This window comes from Oryza sativa, chromosome 9 (genome assembly GCF_034140825.1).
Source record: "Oryza sativa Japonica Group chromosome 9, ASM3414082v1".
NCBI lineage: Eukaryota > Viridiplantae > Streptophyta > Magnoliopsida > Poales > Poaceae > Oryza > Oryza sativa.
The window spans coordinates 26827366-26850005 of NC_089043.1; the positions used below are offsets into that span (position 1 = coordinate 26827366).

The 22640-nt window shown below is 42.8% G+C and overlaps 3 protein-coding genes across 3 annotated transcripts; all 3 read left to right on the forward strand.

Moving 5' to 3' along the window:
- The first annotated feature begins 235 nt into the window (after nucleotides 1–235).
- LOC9268167 (ruBisCO large subunit-binding protein subunit alpha) lies at nucleotides 236–4301 on the forward strand. Its single transcript, XM_015755793.3, has 8 exons — nucleotides 236–651; nucleotides 965–1086; nucleotides 1169–1376; nucleotides 1585–1730; nucleotides 1935–2241; nucleotides 2561–2811; nucleotides 3008–3208; nucleotides 3605–4301. Exons 1-8 carry the CDS (start codon nucleotides 441–443, stop codon nucleotides 3911–3913), a joined length of 1755 nt encoding a protein of 584 aa, XP_015611279.1. The 5' UTR covers nucleotides 236–440; the 3' UTR covers nucleotides 3914–4301.
- A 4288-nt stretch (nucleotides 4302–8589) lies between these two features.
- On the forward strand, nucleotides 8590–10008 carry LOC107275441 (putative F-box protein At2g02030). The gene has a single exon (XM_015755767.3). It carries the CDS (start codon nucleotides 8590–8592, stop codon nucleotides 10006–10008), a length of 1419 nt encoding a protein of 472 aa, XP_015611253.1.
- Nucleotides 10009–17548: 7540 nt separating this feature from the next.
- On the forward strand, nucleotides 17549–21701 carry LOC4347864 (uncharacterized). The gene is made up of 4 exons (XM_015755789.3): nucleotides 17549–17710; nucleotides 18497–18787; nucleotides 19438–19554; nucleotides 19643–21701. The coding sequence occupies exons 2-4, from the start codon at nucleotides 18503–18505 to the stop codon at nucleotides 21371–21373; spliced, it is 2133 nt and encodes a 710-aa protein (XP_015611275.1). The 5' UTR covers nucleotides 17549–17710; nucleotides 18497–18502; the 3' UTR covers nucleotides 21374–21701.
- The last annotated feature ends 939 nt before the right edge of the window (nucleotides 21702–22640 follow it).

A 22640-nucleotide genomic window follows, 5' to 3' on the forward strand; every position in this document is an offset into this window, starting at 1 on the left:
TAAATTATAGTGGTTTAAAATTTCATATTTCATTTAAAATTAAAATAAAACAAATCATCGAAATATTATCAATGAAATCGTACATTCATGAATTTGTTGACTAGAAATACCCAACGTCATGAATCTTGGATTCAGAGCTTATATTTTGAATGTTTTCCAAAACGTAATATTTCAAATTAAGTTTGGACATACTACTAGTATTTGTTTTGTGGAGAAGGAGAAATGTTGATTTCTTGAGAGTTGAGACGAGGAAGAAGAGCAAGCGGATAAACCACCTGTGCTAAAACCCTCATCGCCGCGCCGCCGCCTCCGCCTCTGCTCCGCCGCTCCCAACCCTGCGCGGCGGGCGGCGGTGAGCCGGTCTGCTCTTCCCTCTACCGGCCGCCCACGCTGCTCCTCACGGCGCTCTCGATTCCTGGTTCCTCTCCCCGTGGGCCTCCATGTCTTTGACCACCGTTTCTTTCTCATACCCCGCCAAGCCGCTTCCCAAATGGCCGTGCACGCTGCCTAAGCCGCCGCCGAGGGCTCGCTGCCGTTTTGTGGTGCGGGCGGACGTCAAGGTGATCTCTTCCGGTGAGGCCTGCCGCCGTGGGCTCGCCGCCGGCATCGACAAGCTCGCCGACGCCGTCGCGGTCACTCTAGGCCCCAAAGGTCAGCCTACTGTTTTTTTTTGGTGCTCTTGAGTACCAATTCTTGCTGTCCAACTTCTAATTTCTTGCAATTTCAGTGCTTATATGGATGATTCGATGTAAGATATGAATCTAGTGAATGCACAGAAAATGAGCCATCAGGAGCCTAAAAGGATTTCAATTTTTTTTTTCTTGCTAAAGCCTAAAGATGTTGGGTTTGGTATATCCATCAGTTTAGTTTGTTGTTCATGTTGTTGGGTTCTCATGAGCCTGGATTACCTGTTTAATTGTCTTGTAATGCTACGGAATGTTGAGAGCTCAAAAATTTACTGCAGGCAGGAATGTTGTTATTGACCAAGACGATGTTCCTAAAGTAATCAATGATGGTATCACAATTGCCAAGGCTATAGAGCTCCCAAATGCTGTTGAGCACGCAGGTGCCATGTTACTTCAAGAGGTTGGGTGCCGAATGTCTTCATATTCTTTAAATTGGTCAATATCGACACCGCTGTTTATTTTACTGATAGCATGTTAACCAGATAGCATCCAAGACGAATAGTTCTGTTGGCGATGGAACAACAACTGCTATTATTTTGGCAAGAGAAATTATCAATCTTGGGTTGTTGGCAGTAGCCACTGGTGCTAACCCAGTTGCCCTGAGAAAGGGTATTGACAAAGCTGTTCATGAACTTATTGGGATCTTGAAGACTAAATGTATCCCTGTAAGTACAAAGGAGGACATAAAAGGTAATTTTGTCACCTGGGAAGCATACATCACGAGCACAGAAATACGGAATAATAAACCATACCCACTAGACTAGTAACCTTTCCTTTTTATTTTAGAAAGCATATAGTCGATATAGCATGAAGCATATCATGATTTGTCTGTGAATGCACCGAAATTATTCTGTGGTCAGATTATAAAATGTTGTAAATCTCTAAATTTCATTTTCAGCTGTTGCTTCAATATCAGCTGGCAATGATGAATATGTTGGCGATCTCATTGCTGATGCATTGGAGAAGATAGGTCCTGATGGAATAATTAAAATTGAGTCCTCATCTTCAATATATACTTCAGTTGAGGTGCAAGAAGGAATGAAGGTATGTTTATGTGGATATGAAATTTCTCCCTACAATATGCTACCTGTATGCAAAGAACTTCCCTTTTGCAACAAAATGCAGCTATGTCTCAGGGTGTGTCAAACAAAATCATTCCATTGAACCACTAATCAACATTTAGTGCAGAAAGTAGCTGGTGTAAATTTATAGTACTATGGTTCATGATTCTCCGTCTGGTCGTTGCAGATAGACAAAGGTTATATCTCTCCACATTTCATCACAAATCAAGACAAAGCAATTGTTGAATTTGAAAATGCTAGGGTACTTTTAACTGATCAGCGGGTGGATGATGTCCAAGAGATACTTCCTTTGCTAGAGAAGACCACACAGTTGAGTGTCCCTTTGTTGATTATTGCGGAGGATGTTTCACATACGGTGTATTCAACTCTTGTTCTTAACAAACTGAATGGACTGCTAAATGTTGCTGTTGTTAAATGTCCTGGTTTGGGAGATGAAAAGAAGGCTATTCTCCAAGATATTGCTATTATGACAGGTGAAGAATTAGTACACTAGAACTATGTACCTTGAAATTTAATGTTAGAATTATTCCATACATCAAAGTACATGATTTTATCTTGTAGTACATGCTTACAGGATATAGGCCATATCCTAATAGTCTTTTAAAACATATTTAGCAGTTCCTTAGTATTTGTCTTGTCAGATGACATTATGCTATTTCCCTCTACCGTGTTGCCGAGACCAGCATTTTCATATTTGGCTTTCACCATCTTTCATGTGCATGGTGAATTGCTTTAAACTTATCTGTCTAGCTCCGTTAGGCTCTGAGTTTTTGTTTCTCCTTCAATTTACAGGTGCAGATTTCTTTGCTAGTGACCTTGGCTGGTGTCTTCAAGGTGCTACTTCTGATCAGCTAGGTATGGCTCAGAAGATCACTATAACAAGTGATACTACTACTATCATTGCACATCCTTCGATGAGACCAGAAATTGAGGCCAGAATTCAGCAACTTAAGAAAGATCTAGAGGAGACAACAAGTGCCTATCTAAAAGAAAGGTTTTCATCTCGTATCGCTAAACTCTCAAGAGGTATTGCAGTTATCAAGGTGCGTTGCTATGACATTATGTCAACAAACCTATATTCCCATTGTTTAATGAATATGTGCTTTCTGTATACAATTTTACCGGAAAGCTTTCTTTGTGTCAAAAAGATTTTCAGGACATAATGCAGAAATCACTTTAGTTGTGGTATAAAACTGTTAGTTTGTGTCTGGGGATTTGATAAGAGTGGACTTTTTTCAGGTTGGTGCAGCTACTGAAGCTGAACTCGAGGATAGGAAACTGAGAGCGGAGGATGCAAAAAATGCAACCTTTGCAGCCATTAGCGAAGGCATAACTCCTGGAGGTGGTGTGACGTATGTTCAATTATCAAAGTATATTCCCAGTATCATGGATCTTGTAGATGACTCTGAAGAGAAGATTGGTGTAAATATAGTTGGGAAGGTTTGTTTCTCTATTCACTGACAACCATCACTTTTTTTTTGGCATATTTGCATTACACTGCTGCTGCTGTATTACACACTTGGTTTGTTTCTCCATTCACTAACAACCATCACCTTTTTTTTTCTTTTTTTTTTCATATTTTCTTACACTGCTGCAGCTGTATTACACACTAGGTTTGAAGAATAATCTACATTTTGAACCTAAGCATCAAATACTCAATATGGCAAATATGTCAATTCCTTTAGTGACTAACAAGTGCAAAGACGCATCAATTTAAATTTAAGGCGTTCACTGTATTAACACATTCTCAGAAGATATTTTTTCTTGCAAAAATAATTAAATCAGTTGCATAACATCCTAATTCTGAAATCTGTCCAATGACCAATGTTGCTCTAGGCACTTCTCGTCCCTGCTATGACGATAGCTCGCAATGCTGGGGCAGATGGTCCAGCTGTTGTAGAGAAGCTTCTTGCGAGTGAATGGCGAGTTGGATACAATGCAATGACTGACAAATTTGAAGACCTTGTTGATGCTGGTGTGGTAGACCCATGCAGGGTTGCAAGATGTGTGCTTCAAAACTCTGCCTCTATTGCAGGACTTATTTTAATGACGCAAGCTATGATGTTCGACAAAATAAAGAAGAAAAAGTCCACCATTCCTCAAATTCCTGGCATCCCACCATTGCAGATAAATCAAAATGCTTAGATTTGAACTAGTAACTTACTGTCATTGAAGAAAGGTCCATGATGCAAGGCCTTTGTTTGATCGGTTAGATGAGTTGAACCAAGAATTGGAAGTGGAGCCTCTGAGCAGATCATCAGCTGGAGCCACTGGGTACGATAACGGAGGAAAAGATCTACTTCTATGGTTCAGATATCAGTAACTTAAAACTAACTGTATACTAGTCAGCAAAATGTCTCCATATCCCTCTTCTCTCTTTTCCCTTGGAGGTGCAAGGAGCATTTTTTTTCCTTCACAATTTTGTAACGTAGAAGATAGGATTACTAATCCATTGCAGATCCCAAAATGTTGAACGTGCTAGTTTTATTGTACTTTTATATCTTCATGAATGTGCATGATGATTTGCTTGATACTACTTTGATTAAACACATACTTCCTCTGTCCCCCAAAAAAAATAACCTAGGAGGGGATGTGACATTTTCTAGTACGACGAATATGGATAAATGGCTGTCCAGATTCATTGTACTAGGAGATGTCACATCCTTGTCTAGATTGAGTTTTTTTGAGACGAAGGGAGTATATCATGTCATGGTTTTCTTGGATGCTAGGTATTAGAACGTAAGTAAACATTCATTTTCGGACCAGTATAATTATTCTCTGTATGTGCGTTCGGTCCTTCTATACTTCTGTGGCTCTTTGATTTGTCTCCTTAAACAACCACCAACGCTCTTTTATGTTTTCATTCTTTTTGTTATTATTATTTTTGCTTCTTGTATCACCTAAGCGCCATGTTAACTGAAACCACCCTTAATATTACTGATTGACTTGATTTGCACTGGTTTTAAAAGTTGGGGAACACTTCATACTTTGTTTTGCGGTTAAGGGATGCAAAAGAAACTTGCTCAATAGTTGAGGGACGTAGTGTGGACCTTTCATTTTCAAGGAGAGAGGACAAAGTTGTTGCGGGCCGACATAGAGGAGGATACTTCTGAGCCGTGTTTCATTACTGGGCCTTTAGGTAGGCCCAAGGCCTAACAGAAGAAGCCACGAGCCCATAAAGACAAGGCCCCACAAGTCCAACCTTGCCTCTTCTCTTCGTCCCGCTTCTCCCACCTCCCCAACCCCACGGCTATCTGCTTCAGCCATGGACGCCGGCGACGAGGGATTCCCACCACCCGCCGACACATCGCGCTCTTCCGATCCTACGCTCTCCGCCGCCCCGTGCTCCGGTTCCATCCCCGCCGCGGGAGAGGCACGCCATTTGAGAGATATTCCGCCGGTTGTAATTTCCTTTTTCAGTTCTTGATGACTTCTTGAAATTTCCGGTTCTTAGCTTCCTCCATGGCCTGATCGGCTAATCCTCTCCTCCTCCTCTTCTTCTTCTTCCAGGATTCGCGGCCCGTCGCATGGTTTTTCTTTGCGGATGTGATCCAGGCGCAGCTCCCGGCGCTTCTTGCTGTCGCCACCTCCATTGCGCTGGACGATACCCGCCCGGACGGCTTCGTTATCGCCGGCCACGAGGGTGATGCGTTTGCCGTGCCCGTGCGCCGGGATGCTGTTCTTGGGTCGATTCCGGGCGGCGAGGCGAGAGGGATCTCCTGGCGCGCCGTCGTCTGCACGACCACCACCACCTCCCGTGGCCAGGACGACGACGCCGCAGGACGCGCTCTCTCGTTGCCCGCTGGCCCCTACGTCGTTCTGACGAAGAGGGCGAGAGGTTCTTGGCCGGCTTTGCTCCGTACGGTGGCCGACGACGGGTCTCTTGTGCGACCCAGCGGCTACGCCGTCGACGCCTTGGGCGAGTACGTGGCGAGTTCTCTGCGCGGATTCTTGGGGACCGTCGGCGGCGGCTACCGGGCGCTTGCTGTCCCCGACGGCCGCGAAGGAGATGGTCGTACCTGGCGCATCTTCCTCGAGTCAGGCCAGGCCGCGGGGGCAGATTCTTGGCCTGCACACCGGCGGCACTCCTCCGCCGACCTCCTCGGCCATCGTCGTCTCGGTAAGAAAGGCTCGCGAGATCATAGCTGTTTAATTGAGATGCGATTGCTTCTGCTCTATTGCATTGTGTTTCTGAATTCTGAGCTGTGAAATATAATATGCTATTTCATCGTGATCAAGAACACCAACTCGTTCGATCAGTTTCATCTACTTTGGTGCTCATTGAATTGCATTGCATTGTGTATTTGTGCGAGGAGCAGAGCGGACGGCGGCGGAGGGCGGCACTTCCCGGCGCAGGCGCAGGTTCCAGGAGCAGAGACAGAACAGAGCAGTCCCGGTCCCGGGCGTTGTGTGGAGCCGCTCCTCTGCACCTTCCCGACAGCGTCAGCGTCAGCGCAGGACGAGATGGGATGAGCCGCCGTCACCAGCAGTAGCGACGCCGCCGCCGCCGCCCCGGTGCTCGAGCTGTGACGGCGGGGAGGAGCGAGATGACATTGACATGGTCATGACCTGCTGCGGAGCGGTGCTGTGCAGGGGCTGCGCCGAGGTGAACCCGTGCGGGTGCCCCGAGTGGCAGAACCGCCGCGGATTCGCCGTGCGGATTCCGACGGATTACCACGACGTAGATGTCGACGGGGATTGCTTCGTCGAGGGCGCCGTAATGCTGCAGAGGCCGAGGTGGCACCAGTTCATGGCGATGCGGATCGGCATGGACGTCTTCTATGGCTTCTACAGCGTGGAGGACGTGTACCACAGCAGCAGCGGCGTCACTTACCAGATACACAGGTACGAGATGGTGGAAGGGAGGCGTTGCCGCCGTTTCCATTGTCTTGTCTTCCGTATCCCCTCAGGCGTTATCCTCTGCAATTTCAGTTTCCCCTCGTTTGTTGATTACACTCCCGCTGTGGTCGTCGCATTGACGAGTTACTTCAGCCGACACAGACTCGGATTGAGGTCGATTGTAATTGTATATAGGATTGGAAGAGTTAGTTTTATTAGCTGAGAGAGACTCATTAGTTCATCCATCGATCGAGGTGCACTTGACGACTGTTACTACGTGCTTCTTGTTTGTCTACCTCTGCTGAAATCGCTTTGTTCGATACTCGCCTTACTACTACTGTCATGTTTTTGTTGCAATCGCTTTGTCAATCTTTCATTTCCGTTGAATGGTTCAGGAGATTCAGTTACAGTGATCACTCATCACAATTCAGAACGCCATGCGTATTTCTGCCTAGTTTAGCATGGAGTTAATTAAGAGCAACCTGAATTTGTCATCAATCCATACTAACATGAATACTATTTAGTCACTGTAACCAATATTTTTTTTGGTCAAGAATACCTGTTTTTACCGGTTTTCAAGGTACGCAAAACCATAGAAAATACACCCATTGTATTGTAGTCCCTGACAATTTAAGGTTTTTCAGCCATTCTGCAGCTGAGAACAAACATAAAACTATATTCCAGCGTCAGCTGCACTGAAAATCCCACTCGACGAGGTGGTTGGGCGTTAGGCAATAGCGGCTGCGGTGGTGGTGACCGTGTCGGTCACTGGAGGCATGGCGGCCTCAAACGGCTAGCTGAGGGCGTGGGAGACGACTACATCTGGCCGGCGCGGCATCGTTTGGTGGAGGGGTCGGAGACCGGCTTGGCGCAGAGAAGCACAGCCGATGACATTGGAGACCGGCTCGGCGCGAGAGGCGCGGGCGGCGGAGATGGAGGCTGGCTTGGCGCGGGAGGCGCGGCCGATGGAGGGAGACCGGATTGGCGCGAGGCGCATCTGGTGGAGGAGGCTGGCTTGGCGCAGAGTGGCGCGGCCGGCGGTGGAGGAGGCGACCTAGGTGTGAGGAGGAGCTGTCGGTGGGTGTGGCGCGGTCTTCGGCGCATAAAGACTGGCCGGCGGGGGAAGCCAGTGCAGGGATCCCACATGTCGGCAAAGCTTGTGTGGTGGTGGAGCATCGGTGCGTCAGGCGTGGATTCGCAAGTGGTGAGCGACAGGTGAAAACCCAGTCCGGCCTTGGTCGGACCGTCAACGATGGTTATCCCCCCTCCTGAGGGTGTTGTCGTGCTGTCTCACCCCTTGTGGCGACCTCATCTGTGTCCCTTTGTTAGCCTAGTGGTGGTCGGTCACGCTTAGCGGCGGCCGGTCCGGTGTTAGCCTTCTCCTGGGTTTGTGTGATGGCGATGTCGCCGTGTGGGTGGTGGTATTTTTTTTCTTTTTCCTGGTTACGACCCTCTAGGGTTGTAACCTTGTAATTTTTTCCTGCTCTATGAATAGAACTTCGCACCGTCTCGTGCGAGTCATTAAAAAAAAATCTCTAACCAACACACTAATCTTCTGCGGGTTTCCTCACAAATACACAAGTTAAAATCTAATTAAAAATTTGACTATAAATATACGTTAAATGTCTAGCATTTTGTATTTTATTTTTATTTTTGCAACTTATAAGGATTGAATTTCAACATGCATTTATCACATATTAATTCATCTTTTTTATTTTCTATAACTTTTTAGACAGAAATGAAGGGATCTCCCATTAAGAGTTTAAAATCCGTTCCCTGATCCCTATTCCTGGTGTACTCCATACTTAATCCAGTGTACTAGGCTCTGAGCCGATTGACAAGTGGAGTCGAATTAAATTTGTTCCAGTACTGTTCCGAATCGGTTAGCCCTCGATCTCTCCTCTCTCTATATATATCGCGAAACTACTTTCATCAATCAAACACAACGTAATCAATCAAACCAGCCGGTGTGCACGCCAACGATGGAGTCTTCTCCGCCACTGCACAAAAGATTACGGCGGTCGTCGGAGTCGAACGGCGAGCGGCGGCCGCCGCGCGGCGAGCTGCTCGTCGACGAGATCCTCACGCGCCTCCCCATCGCCGCCGCCGTCCGCTTCCGTGCCGTCTGCCGGCAGTGGAACGCCGCGCTCACCTCCGACCACTTCATCCTCGCGCACCGCGCCAGAGCCGCGGCGGCGCGCCACCGCCACCCCGAGCTGCTCTTCTTCGCGCCGGGCGCCGCCTTCGCAGGAGGGCGCGCCACCTCCTTCTACGCCTGCTCGCTCCGCGACGGAGACTGCGAGGCGCCGCCGCCGCCGGCCGCCGCCCGCGAGCTCCTCACCGTCGCCGGCATCACCGCCGCCCACGCCGTGCTGTCGCCGACGCCGTGCAGAGGCCTCACGCTCATCTTCGACACGTACAGGTCGGAGTACTATCTCTTCAACCTCTCCACCGGCGACCACGTCGCGCTGCCGCCATGCCAGCCGGCCGCGGCGGCGAACTTAGACTCGACGCTGACGTTGCCCACCATGAACCCCACGTCTTATCCCCCGGCGTGGCCGGCGCCATGGATCGAGCTCTCCACCACCGGGCTCGGCTACGACACGGCGACCGGGGAGCACAAGGTGGTGAGGCTCTTCAAGAGACGCGACGGTGGGGAGTACAGCTGCGAGGTGTACACCCAGGGCGCCGGCGGGTGGCGCCGCGGCGTCGGGCGAGTGCCGCCGTGCGCGGCCAACCTCCTCCCGGCGCTGCCGCCGGTGTTCGTCGACGGCTACCTCTACTGGCTGCTCCGGCCGGCCGGCCCCGGCGAGGAGCCGATCCACCGCGTCCTGTCCTTCTCCATAGGCGGCGAGCAGTTCGGGTGGGTGTACGTGCCGCCGCGGCTGTCCTCCCGCATCTGCCACCTCGCCGACCTCGACGGCTCGCTGTGCGCCGTCTACGACAACCGCCTCTTCGGCCGCGTCTACGGGCTCTTCACGTGGAGCGGCCGGTCGTCGTCGCCGTCGCCGTCGTGGTCGGTGCGGTGCTCCATCAACCTGCAGATCCTGCCGGAGCAGGTGAGCGAGGAGCTCGCCGGTGAGCGCGTGATCGTGCCGCTGTGCAGCGCGGGAGGCGCCGGCAGCAGCAAGATCATGCTCGCCACGGGGGGGCACAAGGTGTTCGTCTACGACGTCGAGCGCAACGCCGTGGAGCGCGTGTTCCGGATGCAAGACATGGTCGCCGTCCCGCGCGGCTACCTCCAGGCTCCCCTGCTACTCAGCGTCGGCCTCCACGACGAGCGCATCGCCGACGTCGTCCACCGCCGTGCCGGCGCCGGCGACGGCGAGAGAAGGCTGAAGGTGAAGCTTGGACGCCGCCGCGATAGCACGCTCGTCAAAGCGAGCGGAGGCGTTCTTTGAGCAGAGCACCACGGCGACGTCAATCGTAATTAACTGGAATGATAGTTCCAAGGATATATATATATATATATATATATATATATATATATATATATATATATATATATATATATATATATATATATATATATATATATATATATATATATATATATATATATATATATATATATATATATATATATATATATATATATGACGACTCTTCTATACACTCAGGTGTATGTACTCCCCCTTGTTAATGGATGATCCATTAGCATCCAAATTAAAGTGAAATTATTAATTTGAAATCACCGTATGCATGTGCACAGCTGACACCGGATTTGGTGCTCACTCAAACGAGAACGTTGGTATGCATTTGCTTTCAAATTTTTAATTTTCTTTCCAGCATATATTACGTCCGTACTGAATGAGTATATACTGTTTTTTTTGTTTGGTCAGTAGACATACTAAGTTTTTGATATATACTGCACATACTATTTTTTAATTTGGTCAGTATATACTTTTTTTTATATATACTATTTTTTTGTTTGGAAGTATATACCTTTTTTAGTTAATATAAGTATTATCTGCTATTTTTTAGTTAATAAGTACTATATATACTACAATAATCATCAGAGAAGTATATATCTCATTTTTTAAGTATACTCATTGAAGGAGTATATACCTTTTTTTGTTAGTAGTAGTATGTACTGTTTTTTTTTGGTTAGTAGTATAGTAGTATATACTGATCATGTATATACTACATTTTCAGTTAGTAGTAGTATATGCTACTTTTTAAGCTAGTGTCGGTATCTTTTTTTTTTAAGTTAGTATCGGTATATACTGTTTTTTTATAGTTAGTATCGGTATATGCCTTTTTTAACATATTTTTTAAGTTACTAGCGGTATATACTTTGTTATCTATTTTGATTTTACACTGTAGCAGTACAGACTACTGGGCTACTGGCTGCATTCTCATGATTTGATGATGCAAAAGTATCAGTAGTATAAAATACATGCTTTTTTCAAAGATTCAGAAAAGCGGCATGTATTTCCAAAACTAGCCATACTCGACTATACTCGTTGGGTTTATTAATTCCTAACTGTTGCATATATATGCGCTTTTCACAGTAGTATATAATACTGACAAATAATATGAAATTAGTTGATCTTGTAGTAGTATATAATCAGGAAGAGATTCAATGGAGTATAATTAAGAAGAGAGATGTATATGCAGGCAACCAGATCGATACATGAGCTGATGTGCACATATATACTGTGATTACTATAATCTGATGTATACATTCGTTGGATGCCATGATCTTCGGTTGGTGGCTTGGTGCTGTGCTGTCTGATGTCTCCAACGCCGCTTTTTTCCGTTCCCGTATGATTTCAGTGAGGCAATAGATTGGTCGTCGCCTCCGGCTTAGCCGATGGGCTGCGCGCCTGCATTGTCGACGCAACATGGCCGTGGCCATCGATCACGATCGAATCGCCGCCATTGATGACGATCGAGTCGCCGATGGATCACGACGCAGCTGGCGACCTTCATGCTGGCTTATACCTCGATCGATCTGCAAGAAAAAGAAAGAGAGAATCCTTGATCAATCTGCAAGAAATACAAAACGAGAGAAAACGGGATGGACATACCAGAATCAATCACCTGGGAATATCCAAATAATGGTGGTGCAAAAGCCGATCATGTCGATGGAATCACGCCGCCGGCACTCCGGCAGGCGGACAAGCTGCATGGGCTTGACGATGATGGATTTCTGCTGTGTCGTTGTCCGCTACTCGCCGCCGTGACCTGAGCCATCCTTGCGGCCTTGCCGGTGGATCGCGCGCATCGCCGTCGTTGTCTGCTACTCGCCGCCGTGGCCCAAGCCGGCCACCCTTGTCGATGTATCGCCTCGCCGTCGCCTCCAAATTGCCCTTATATCGGATCGGTCTGTTGATTTTCTGTTCGGTTTAGCACTACGTGAGAACGAGATATTTATGTGAGCATTCAGTATGCTCCCGATATGTGCGGGATACAAATATTGCGATGATTTTTTTCCTCGCAAAAATCAAAAACGGGTCGCGGTATGTGATCCGCTAGCAGGCTCGATCTCTGCTGGTTGCGAACGGACGGTGGATGAAACCAGGAGTACGTACACCTGGGTGTATAGAAGCATTTTATATGAGTAACAGACATTACGTTGGACCTGGAATGATGCTTCTTGTATGAATTTTGGCATTACGAATTTACGACAAAACCACGAAATGTATATATTGTGTTATCCTTTGTAATAGATGATGTAAATAAATTTTGATCATTCATTTTATTTAAAATATCAGTGTAAATATTTTTTTAAAAAAACACAATGCAATACAAACACAGATACTAATAACACACGCACATTCCCTATAAATGCACATCCTATTTCTATGAGCAAGTTATAAATAAAGTTTATTTAATGAAAAATTATATCACAATAAAATAAATAATATCTATATTATTTTTTATAAGATGAATGATCAAACATCTTAAAAAGAGTTAACGGCGTTAAAAACGGAGAGGGAGGGAGTATATCTTTTTGTTCTCGATTGGTCTGAAAGGTGTAGATTAAAAAGCTGCTTCAGACATTTCAGTTGAATGTTGCATTCAAATGTATCTTTTTTTTTTTTTAACCTCATTCAGATGTATCTTCTTTTTTTTTTAAAAAAAAAAACCTCATTCAGATGTATCTTCACTTAACACGAAGTTGCGGCATTGCTGCCGCACACCAGCAGAGCAGCCGGCCGCCGGTGAGGTGCTATTGGGTTTGGCGCCAACTAACGGCATATTTTTTTTAAAAAAAATAAATTTATGAATGAAACTTTATATATGTATTCTCAGCGATATAAAAATAAAAAGTGAAAAATAAACTTCGATAAAAATATTCTAAATAAATTTCAAATTTAACGTTTAAAAAATAAATTATAGTAGATAAGTATTAGCATAAGTGAAAAGATGAGGCTATGTATCGAGTCACTTTCTTTTCTTCAGAGTTTTTTATTTTTATTTTTTTTGACCAAATTCTTTTCTTCAGAGTTGTGAACATTGTCGAACATGTTGATACATACTAGGACATGGTTTTGATTTGTGAATGAAAGTTTACGAAATTGTCACTTGTGTACAAAACTTTTTATTAGCAGCTTGCTGAGACTTTCACGTGCAAAAAGTATTTAGGTGGTGTTTGGATCACGTGGACTAATTTTAGTCGCTCTCACATCAGGTGTTGCGCCACTAATTAGAAGTATTAATCGTAGACTAATGACAAAACCCATTTTATAACTTTGGAATAATTCGTGAGACGAATCTATTGAGTCTAATTAATCCATAATTAACCTATGTAATACTACAGTAAATATGTGCTAATTATAGATTATTTAAGCTTAAAAATTTCTCTCATAAATTAGCTCTTTTTTATGTAATTAATAATTAGTTTATATTTAATATTTTAAATTAGCGTCCAAACATCTGATAATATGATCGAAAGTTTAATCACCCAGTACTCCGACTCTCCGAGGTCACACACAGTCACTTGTTGTAAGTCAAAGTCAAGCGATTTTACGTTAAAGGTAAAGTGTGATTTTGAGACCACGCGGCTTGTTTTGAGAGCAGGTACAATAGCAGCCTATAAACCAGCTATAAATATATTTTAAAAAGATAAATAAAAAGAGAGAAAAACAGCGGGCTACAGATTTATAGCTAGCTGTAGCACGAACTCCAAGACGTAGTGTGTGTATGACAGGTGGGATCATGTATTAATAGTGTAGTATGCAACTATTGTATGAATAAGCTATTAGATTGGCTATAGATGAATTGGAGCTAGTAGTTGACTATACTATTAAACTTGCTCTAACATACTACTACCCCCATATTTTAATGTAAGACTTTTTATCTAACGTCTGACCATTTGTCTTCTTCAAAAAATTTATATAATTATTATTTATTTTATTGTGACTTGATTTATCGTCAAATGTTCTTTAAGCATGACATAAAATATTTTTTGCAGTCACTCCGGTGCTTTCTACTCGTAGTAGAAAATAATCTGAACCGTTGATCTTATTTGATCGGAGGGTTCAAATCTATTTCTACTCCAACTACATTTAACGGTAGTAGAATCGTAGAGGGGTATATTTGTCTAGGAAAAAATATTTACGGATGGGTATTTTCGTCCTTTTTATTCTCTAACCTTACTGCACTTTCTCCTCTCTCGTTCTAGAGCCAACGCCATCCCTAACCTAAGCTGAGGCGAAGAGAACCTCACAGCTCCTTCCTCCGCCGTCATCGCCGCCTCAGACGACCTCGCCTGCTCCGCCGCATGGTATATGTTCAGGTTGGGAATTCACTGCCATTAATAACATTAATTCCATAGCGGTAAAGAACTCGATACGATTAAAAATATAAACCGCACCAATTGTAAACGGGATAGTACGGAAAAGAAACAGCAAGTGCAAACGGAGAAAACAAATCACGTTAAAACAGGATAAATTGACGGGATAATAGATGGAAACGGACGGATCGATAATGGATGGAAACGGGGTAATAGGGGAAAGAAACTGCAGTGGAAACGGAGAAAATGGATCTCGTACGTACGAAAAAAGAAAATGGATCTCGTACGTACGGAAAAAAAAGAGAAAATAGAGAAAACAACATAGATGAAAAACGGAAAGTCCCGGTTGACATACGGATAGATTCTGACAGGAATAATATGGTTGGTCCAAAAAACAAAAACCATGTACTCCTTCCGTTTCAGGTTATAAGTTGTGGTTAAAGTCAAACTGTTTTAAGTTTGACCAACTTTATATTTATAGAAAAAGTAGCAATATTTTTAACCCAAGACAAAATTATTATAAAAATATAAATAAATTAGTATTACAAATATCTGTAGCTCTCTTTAGCAAAGGCTGGGATGTTTATTCCATTATCTAAAAAAATATTATTATTATTATTATATTTATCTATAAACTTAGTTAAACTTAAAACAATTTAACTTTGACCAAAGTCAAAACGTCTTGTAACCTGAAACGGAGGGAGTATTTTTTTAATCCACCCGGTCCGGATAGGCTGGACGGATTCTGGCGTAACCAGTTTTGTCATAAAATAATATTTCTGCGCACAAGCAAAAAAACCACGTGTTTTTGGTCAACCCGTGGATCCGGACAGACTGGACGAATTCCAAGAGTTGTAACCATTATTGTGCTAAAATAGTATTTCTCCTTTGTTCTATGTTTACAATACGTAAAAACCACGCGTTTTTATTAATCAACCCGGTTCGGACAGATCGGACCGATTCCGAGCGTAACTAATTTTGTCCTAAAATAATATTTCTCCTTTATTCTATATACGCACAAGCAAAAACCACATGTTTTTTAATCAACTCGAGGGTCCGGACAGAAGCGGACGGATTCCGAGCATTGTGACCAATTCCTAAAATAGTATTTCTCCTTTGTTTTAGGTGCGCAAGACTAAAAAACACTTAATTTTTAATCGATCCGGTCTGGACAGACCAGACAGATTCCGAGCGTAACCAATTTTATCCTAAAATAATATTTCTCCTTTATTCTATATGCGCACGAGCGAAAAACCACGTGTTTTTTAATTGACCCAGTCCGGATAGACCGGATGGATTTCGCATGTTGTAACCAAATTTGTCCTAAAATAGCATTTCTCATTTGTTCTTTGTCCACAAGACAGACTGGACGGAAAACCACGTGCTTTTTAATCGACCCGATCCAAACAGACTGGACGGATTCCGGACATAACCAATTTTGTTCTAAAATAATATTTCTCCTTTATTCTATGTGTAAACAAAAAAAACCACGTGTTTTTTTCCAACTTGGTTCGGACATTCCCAGATGAATTCCGGATATAAAATACTATGTGTCCTAAAATATATAGTAGTTCTGTTATAGTATAAATTTCGTCTCAAATTGAAACTGAGTTTCATTGAGTTTAAAAACTTTAAACTAGTTTTCTTGTCGTTGTAGCCTACCTTATCCTACGCCACAGACACGTTCTTTTTATTTTTTTTAATTCGACACATTTTTTTTATTTTTTTTACCTGACGTGTAGTCACGTACATGTGTGCGCCCCTCGTCAACACGTCCGTCCGGCTCAGAACGCCATGGCCTAATTGCGAAGAGGAGGAGCAGGCTTGACCATGGGACCCACCTGAAGAAATAAGTGCCAAATCTACCCCAAACTAACTTACTCCAACTTTACTAATCTACCCTTAAAAATAAACGGTTCAGATTAATTATACTTGTAGTATATACTACAAGTAGAAAGCATCGGAGCGTCGCCCAATATTTTTATATTTGCACAAAATATTTGAATAAAACGAATGGTCAAACGTTGATTTAAAAGCCAACGGCGTCATACAATAAAATACGGAGGGAGTATTAGCCAGCTACAACTATATTTTAATGAGATAAAAGATAAGAGAGAACAGCAGCGGAGATATAGATCTGTAGCTAACTGCAGCACGGACTCTAAGACACAATATGTGTACGATAGGTGGCAGCGGAGATATAGATCTGTAGCTAACTGCAGCACGGACTCTAAGACACAATATGTGTACGATAGGTGGGACCTTATATTAGTAGTATAGTAATAACGTATCGTATGAATTGACTATTATATTTACTATACATGATTTGGAGGAGCTATACTATTAAATTAAACTTGCTCTGAAGCGTCAATCCGGCGACAAAGTAACGTGGCAGAACGGAACGCACCTCAATACCAAAACTGAAGAAGAAAGATAATAAAAAGTACAGTAGTAGATGAATAGTAGGAGTTGTTGTTGAGTGGATAGAAAGTAGAGAGAGTAGGAGTAATTAGTTGTGGACTAGTATGGTCGTGGGCGCTTCACAAGGCCGGTATGGTGCGTTTTCTTCGCCTTCATCATCTTCATGCTCACATCACATGCATGATCTTTTTCTTTTTAATCACAAAGTTGGTACTTAGTATCTCTTTTCTTTTCAAGCCTTGCATCATATGTTCGTATTTTCTCCAAAATGGCACAAACATATGCCTAATTTGTAGTGAACGAAATAATAGCCTTAACAATTCTCATGCACTTCGTTCGAAAAAAAAAAGAAAAAGAAATTGCCCCATTTACACACGTTCACATTCACGTTGAGTGAAAAAAAAAAGAAAAGAAAATCTCATACAGAGAGAGTTTGGGGGCAGTTTGGAGAAATTGAAATGTGAGAAGCCTACTAATGGTTAAAAGAAAAAATATTGGTTCCAACTACGAAAGTACTAAGTAGTATATTTCAAACGAATTATTCTTTTTGCAGATTTAATTCAATGGAACAAAAGGATATGCGTGAGAGATGAGAGATATCCTTCACCAATACGAACTCGGAAAATAAAATCGAATCGAATCCGAAGCGGCCGGAAGAGGGGCGCGTCATCAACATCAAACCCGCGCGCGTGCGCTTCGCTCGAGTCGCGTCGCGTCCCCACTCTCCAAGATCCTCCTAGAAGAAGTATCCATCATCACCACCACTTCGCTTTCCCAGGGAGGAGGAGATCAATCGGCAAGCCAAAAAACAAAAAAAGATTTCTTTTCTTTTCTTTTCCTCCTGTTGCTCGTCGACGCGCCGCCGCCGCCGCCGCCGCCGCCTCCTCCATCGCCATCAACTCTCCCGGCCGGCCGTCTTCTTCCTCCGCTCCCTTTTGGTATTTCTCGTTGCGGTATCTTTTTATCCCCTACTGTTGCTACTTCGCTACTTCGCTTTCTCCTGCTGTTCATCGCGTCGCAGTCGCTGGTACTCCTAAATCTGTTTCTTTTTCTTTCTTTTTTCTTTTTTTTTTTGCTAATGGAGTACGGTATTCAATCTGTTCCTAGATGATTTGTACGGTTCGATACTCTGATGGTTTGCTTTTTAGATTGGTTTACTGTAACTGATCTTCTCCGGTTGTTCCTTTCCAACTTATGTGCTACTCATGAGGCTAACCGACCTGATTGCAACATCTCCCTTAATCTCCTATACATCAGGGGTTTTTCTCTTGTGTGTATTTTTTCTCCTGTGTGTATTTTTTCTCTTGTATGTACTGCATCAGAGAACTCTAGTCTAGTAAAAAATAAGTTCTATCTTTCGACGTTATTGGGGGCAATTTAATTGGTTCATCCATGCATTCCATGCGAGTTTTTTTTTCTTACAAGTCACTGTTTGGTCATCCTGTTTGACTCCCTTGTTCCACCTTTCTCGCTCTTTATCCAGTTATTTTTTCTTGCTTTCTCCTATTCTTTCATCGTGGGTTATTAAGTATTAACTTAACTGAACTCTACCTTCACTTTCAGAACTTGCTTTCAAGCATTGTATGTGATAACCAACTCAATAACTCTGTACTCTAATGTATGAATTGTTTGCCATGAACTGACATACATGATTCTATCCATGTAACTACTAACCAATCACAATTTATTTATTTCTAATTATTTCTCCTGTGCATATGTTCAAGGTCTGAATGAGGCAGGAGCTAGTCAAACGCTCCTTTAGAGAGGATGCTTCAATGGCAGGTGCCATCTTCATGTCCAACACCGCCACAAGGGAGCTGTGCTTCCGTTCCAACATCTTTGGACTTCCCATAGAGTACCAACCTTTTGTGCGGAATATCAGACAAGGAATGCCTTTGTTTCTGTTTGATCATACTGAACGCAAACTCTATGGGGTCTTTGAGGCTACCTCTGATGGTGGATTCAATATTATCAGATCTGCCTTTTCGTCGATTGGATGCTCATATCCTGCACAGGTAAACTGTAGCTAATATATGCGTCTTGATCAATTAATCATGCTACGGTCTGTTGATGATCGGCTACCCTTTGGCTTAGAAAGCCTGACAAGTGATTATTTGGATATCTTTTAACAACATGGACCTTGTCAATTTAATCTTTCCAGAACATATAATGCCTAGTTTGTCGCTGCTTTATCACTAAATTTTATGATAATTGATACCCCAAATGCAACCATTTGTTCTTGGCCTTTTAGTGTTCTAGGTGATCTGTCATGTGGAATTGTAAGCTACGGCATGCAAAGAAATGGATTGAGTTTCTCTATGGTTATAGTGCTGTTAGTGTGTGCCATAAAATGGTTAAAGTTTAAAAGTCCTCATAATTTAGATGGTTACTTCACTTCTTTTTTTCTGTGTATACAATTGTAAGTGTGGACATTTTCTGTTGATAAACTGCATTTACTACTAGATAATCATTAAAGCATATACTATCACATTATGATGGATTGGTGCTTACAGAATGACATGATAAACAATAGAATGGGGAACTTTATGTACGAGTTGATCTTTGGATACTTCCATTTGTCTTTTTGGTATTTGAAGCCACTTACTGGTTATAAGTACTATGCTCAAAATTATTCATTCAGTTTTGAGCTGTCATTTTCCCCTAGGTCTGCTTCAAAATTATTTGGAAGTGCAGACCACTCACCGAAGATGAGTTTTCACCTGCCATAAAAGAGAACTACTATATGCCATGGAAGTTCTACTTTGACCTTTCCTACCAACAGGTATGCTGTAATTAACAAAACTTGATGGGTGAACTTCCATGAGCCTGATGATAGGCTATACTTATGCAATCTTGATTGATACTTGCAGGTTGTCTGCTTATATCAGTTATTTGATGAGAAGAGGGTTGAACATCCTATTCACAACCATTCAAAGAGTGCTAATTTGGAAAATGATCCCTTTAGGAAAGGGACACAAGAAAGAAAGAGCTTGAGTCCAAATATTCCTCATTTTCCTGCTGATCAGCCAGGTCTTTTTATGCCTGCGAGTACCCCCAGATTTTCAACAGTTGAAGCAAGCTACTGTGCATCCACAAGCATGCACCAAGCACCACATCCCAATATGTCAATGCCCCTGGGAACTAATCCTTTTGGAGTTCAAATTGCACCTGTCCACAACAGCCATCACGACCAAGCAGAACTACCTTACAACAATAACATGCTTTTTCCTGGATACTTGCCTTCTGGACATGTAGCTCGGGACACAACTCAGGAACTTGGGCTTTCTGCAAATCACTCATATCCTCCATCTATGGGCTATGCATACGGTTGCTTGCCGCCTCCTGGACATAGACCTCAGGATGCAATTGCAGGAGATGTAAACTATGCCCCTCCATATCCTCAATTTCCTCTGCCAAATGAACAAGGCAGTGCTACTAACAGGAGAGATTATTATGATGTCCACTGCAAACAATGCCAGTTTGAAGATATTTATGAATCGGAGCATCAGCACTTCAGCAAAGCAAAAGTCTTAGCACCTCCAATATTAAACCAACAAGATGTTCCAGTATACCCTGCAATTGCTGAATCAGCATTTGATCAGCGGAAAGAATGTTTCACTGAAGAAGACTCTGAGAATGCTCGACAGAAACAAAGTTTTAATCACACTGATATGGTGTTTTCTGGTCTTGGAAATAGCAATAGAGCCTACATGCCAGACCATCTAAACAAAAATCCTGATATAAGATCTGAAAGCAACACAATAGCTGTTGGTCAGCATGCACAAAGCAGTGTGTTTTCTCGCTTATCACGGATCCCACCACCACTGCATCAAGAAATTCCTGGTCCTTCGCTCAACAAGTTGGTTCTCTCACTTTCTCAGAGAGCAGAACATTGGGGTAACCAGGATAAAATAATCACCAATGATGTTTGTGAACAGTTGGTCAGTGAGCAAGTAATGGATACACCCTATCCTCTTGCTGAGTTGAACCAGCAAAGCGGCTTAATTGAAGAAGAAATTGAAGGGCTTGCATTCATGAACTTTAAGAGACGCAGCGAAACAAGGAACTTGGATGCAAATCTAGGAAAGGAAATTAGGGGGCAAGTGAAGAGAAGAAAGCTTGTTCGCCCTTCCTTTGGAGAAGTTAACAATGCTGGTAGTTCTGGAAAAGAGCTTGAAGCTAAAGTCTTAGAGGGAGAAAAACATAGCAATGATGAACATGATGAAAACAAGTTCAGTATTGACCTAAATAAACCTGCTGCCATAGATGGTGATGTAGCAAAGGAGGATGATACCACCACCGCATTGCCACATCCTTCTGTTGCGATCAAGATGCATAAAGAGAAACCATCTGAAGAAAACATGAGCAAGCCAAACAGCCCAAATACGACGGAAGAGATGAAAAAACAAGATCCATCCCTTGACAGCGCCACGCATACTGAAAAGATTTCACTTGAATTAGATGTTGCGGATTTGAATACAATTGACCAGTCCAAACTGCAAGCAATTCTCAGCTCATCTCTGTTGCAAGCACTTGACAAGCTCAGAAGAGAGAAGCTCAACAACTCTGAAGAGGCTGAAGAGGTAAAGATAGCAACTTGACTGTTTCCATGAACTCTGAAGGAGATGCAAAGCCTACATGCAGTTGATTTTAGTACGTAGTACCAACCAATACTACTTCAGCAGTACTGGAGCAGAATGACTACAAGGCATGGTTAAGCACCAAGTATCATGTGATGTAGTATAGGAACAATAGCTACCTTTTCTCATGTAGTAGTACCATTGCTATTTTGTGTTATCCTATAAAACTAACTAATATTCTCGGGGAAGTACGGCTCTCTCACGCTGCTCTGCCACGTAGATCTGTGTGATCTGTCATGTGGAATTGTAAAGCTTCTGCGTGCAAAGAAATGGATTGAGTTTCTCTATAGTTATAGTGCTGTTAGTGCGTGCCATAAAATGGGTCTAGTTTAAAAGTCCTCTGTAGATTCTTGGTAAAGTAAAGGCTCTCTCACGCTGCTCTGCCACGTAGCTCTGTCCTCCACACTAATTTCCCTGTAGATTATACTGTATCTGTATGACGCCTGGTCCGTTCAATTTTTTTTCAACTCTACTTCCTTCATCTCAATATATTACTACTACCTAGCTTCGATGAAACACTTGTTAGTCCAATGAACATAGATATGAATATGTCTTGCACTAGAAAATATCTCATCGAAAAGTAGTACTCCCTCCGTTTCACAATATAAGCCGTTTGAGTTTTTTCCTAATCAAATATATTTAAGTTTGATCAAATTTATAGAAAAATATAGTACAATTTTCAACACAAACAAAACATTATGAAATTATATTTAATGATACTTATTTCATATTTTAGATGTTATTTTTTCATATTCTCCCCTATTTCTCTTTATTCCGGTTTAATTTGTCAGATCTGAGACACAGTAATGTTCACATGTTCATACCCATCTCTACGAATATATACATGCACACCCATCCTTATAATTTGCTTTATCTATATTTTCTTTTCATGATCAGCTAGCTTTTAAATTACATGTGCTCATAATGCAATTTGCTTAAGATATTCTTTGTTGTTTTCTAATTTGGTCATTATCTGATTTGTTGTACCCATTGGATGAGGTTCTCTATTCTAATTTTTTTTATAAAAGAATAAAAACCTTCTTATGGCGGGAGATCAAGCTGTTGGTTAATTTATATTTTTCCATTTGCTGCTACATGCAGTTTTTGACATCTCCGGCAACGCACCCAGTTTTTAACTAGCACTTATCAATTAGGGGCAAATATCAATTACTAGTGTCTGGTGATATTTTTGTGGTAGGTAACTATAACTGACTCGGTAAAGATTCAA

Bases quoted from the DNA above. Each gene is read 5' to 3' on its own strand.
- LOC107275441 (XM_015755767.3), top strand. From the start codon at position 8,590: ATGGAGTCTTCTCCGCCACTGCACAAAAGATTACGGCGGTCGTCGGAG.
- LOC9268167 (XM_015755793.3), top strand. From the start codon at position 441: ATGTCTTTGACCACCGTTTCTTTCTCATACCCCGCCAAGCCGCTTCCC. The intron at 652-964 runs GTCAGCCTACTG...AATTTACTGCAG, and splicing joins GGTCACTCTAGGCCCCAAAG to GCAGGAATGTTGTTATTGAC. The intron at 1,731-1,934 runs GTATGTTTATGT...TGGTCGTTGCAG, and splicing joins AGGTGCAAGAAGGAATGAAG to ATAGACAAAGGTTATATCTC.
- LOC4347864 (XM_015755789.3), top strand. From the start codon at position 18,503: ATGAGGCAGGAGCTAGTCAAACGCTCCTTTAGAGAGGATGCTTCAATG. The intron at 18,788-19,437 runs GTAAACTGTAGC...ATTTTCCCCTAG, and splicing joins GATGCTCATATCCTGCACAG to GTCTGCTTCAAAATTATTTG. The intron at 19,555-19,642 runs GTATGCTGTAAT...TGATACTTGCAG, and splicing joins TTGACCTTTCCTACCAACAG to GTTGTCTGCTTATATCAGTT.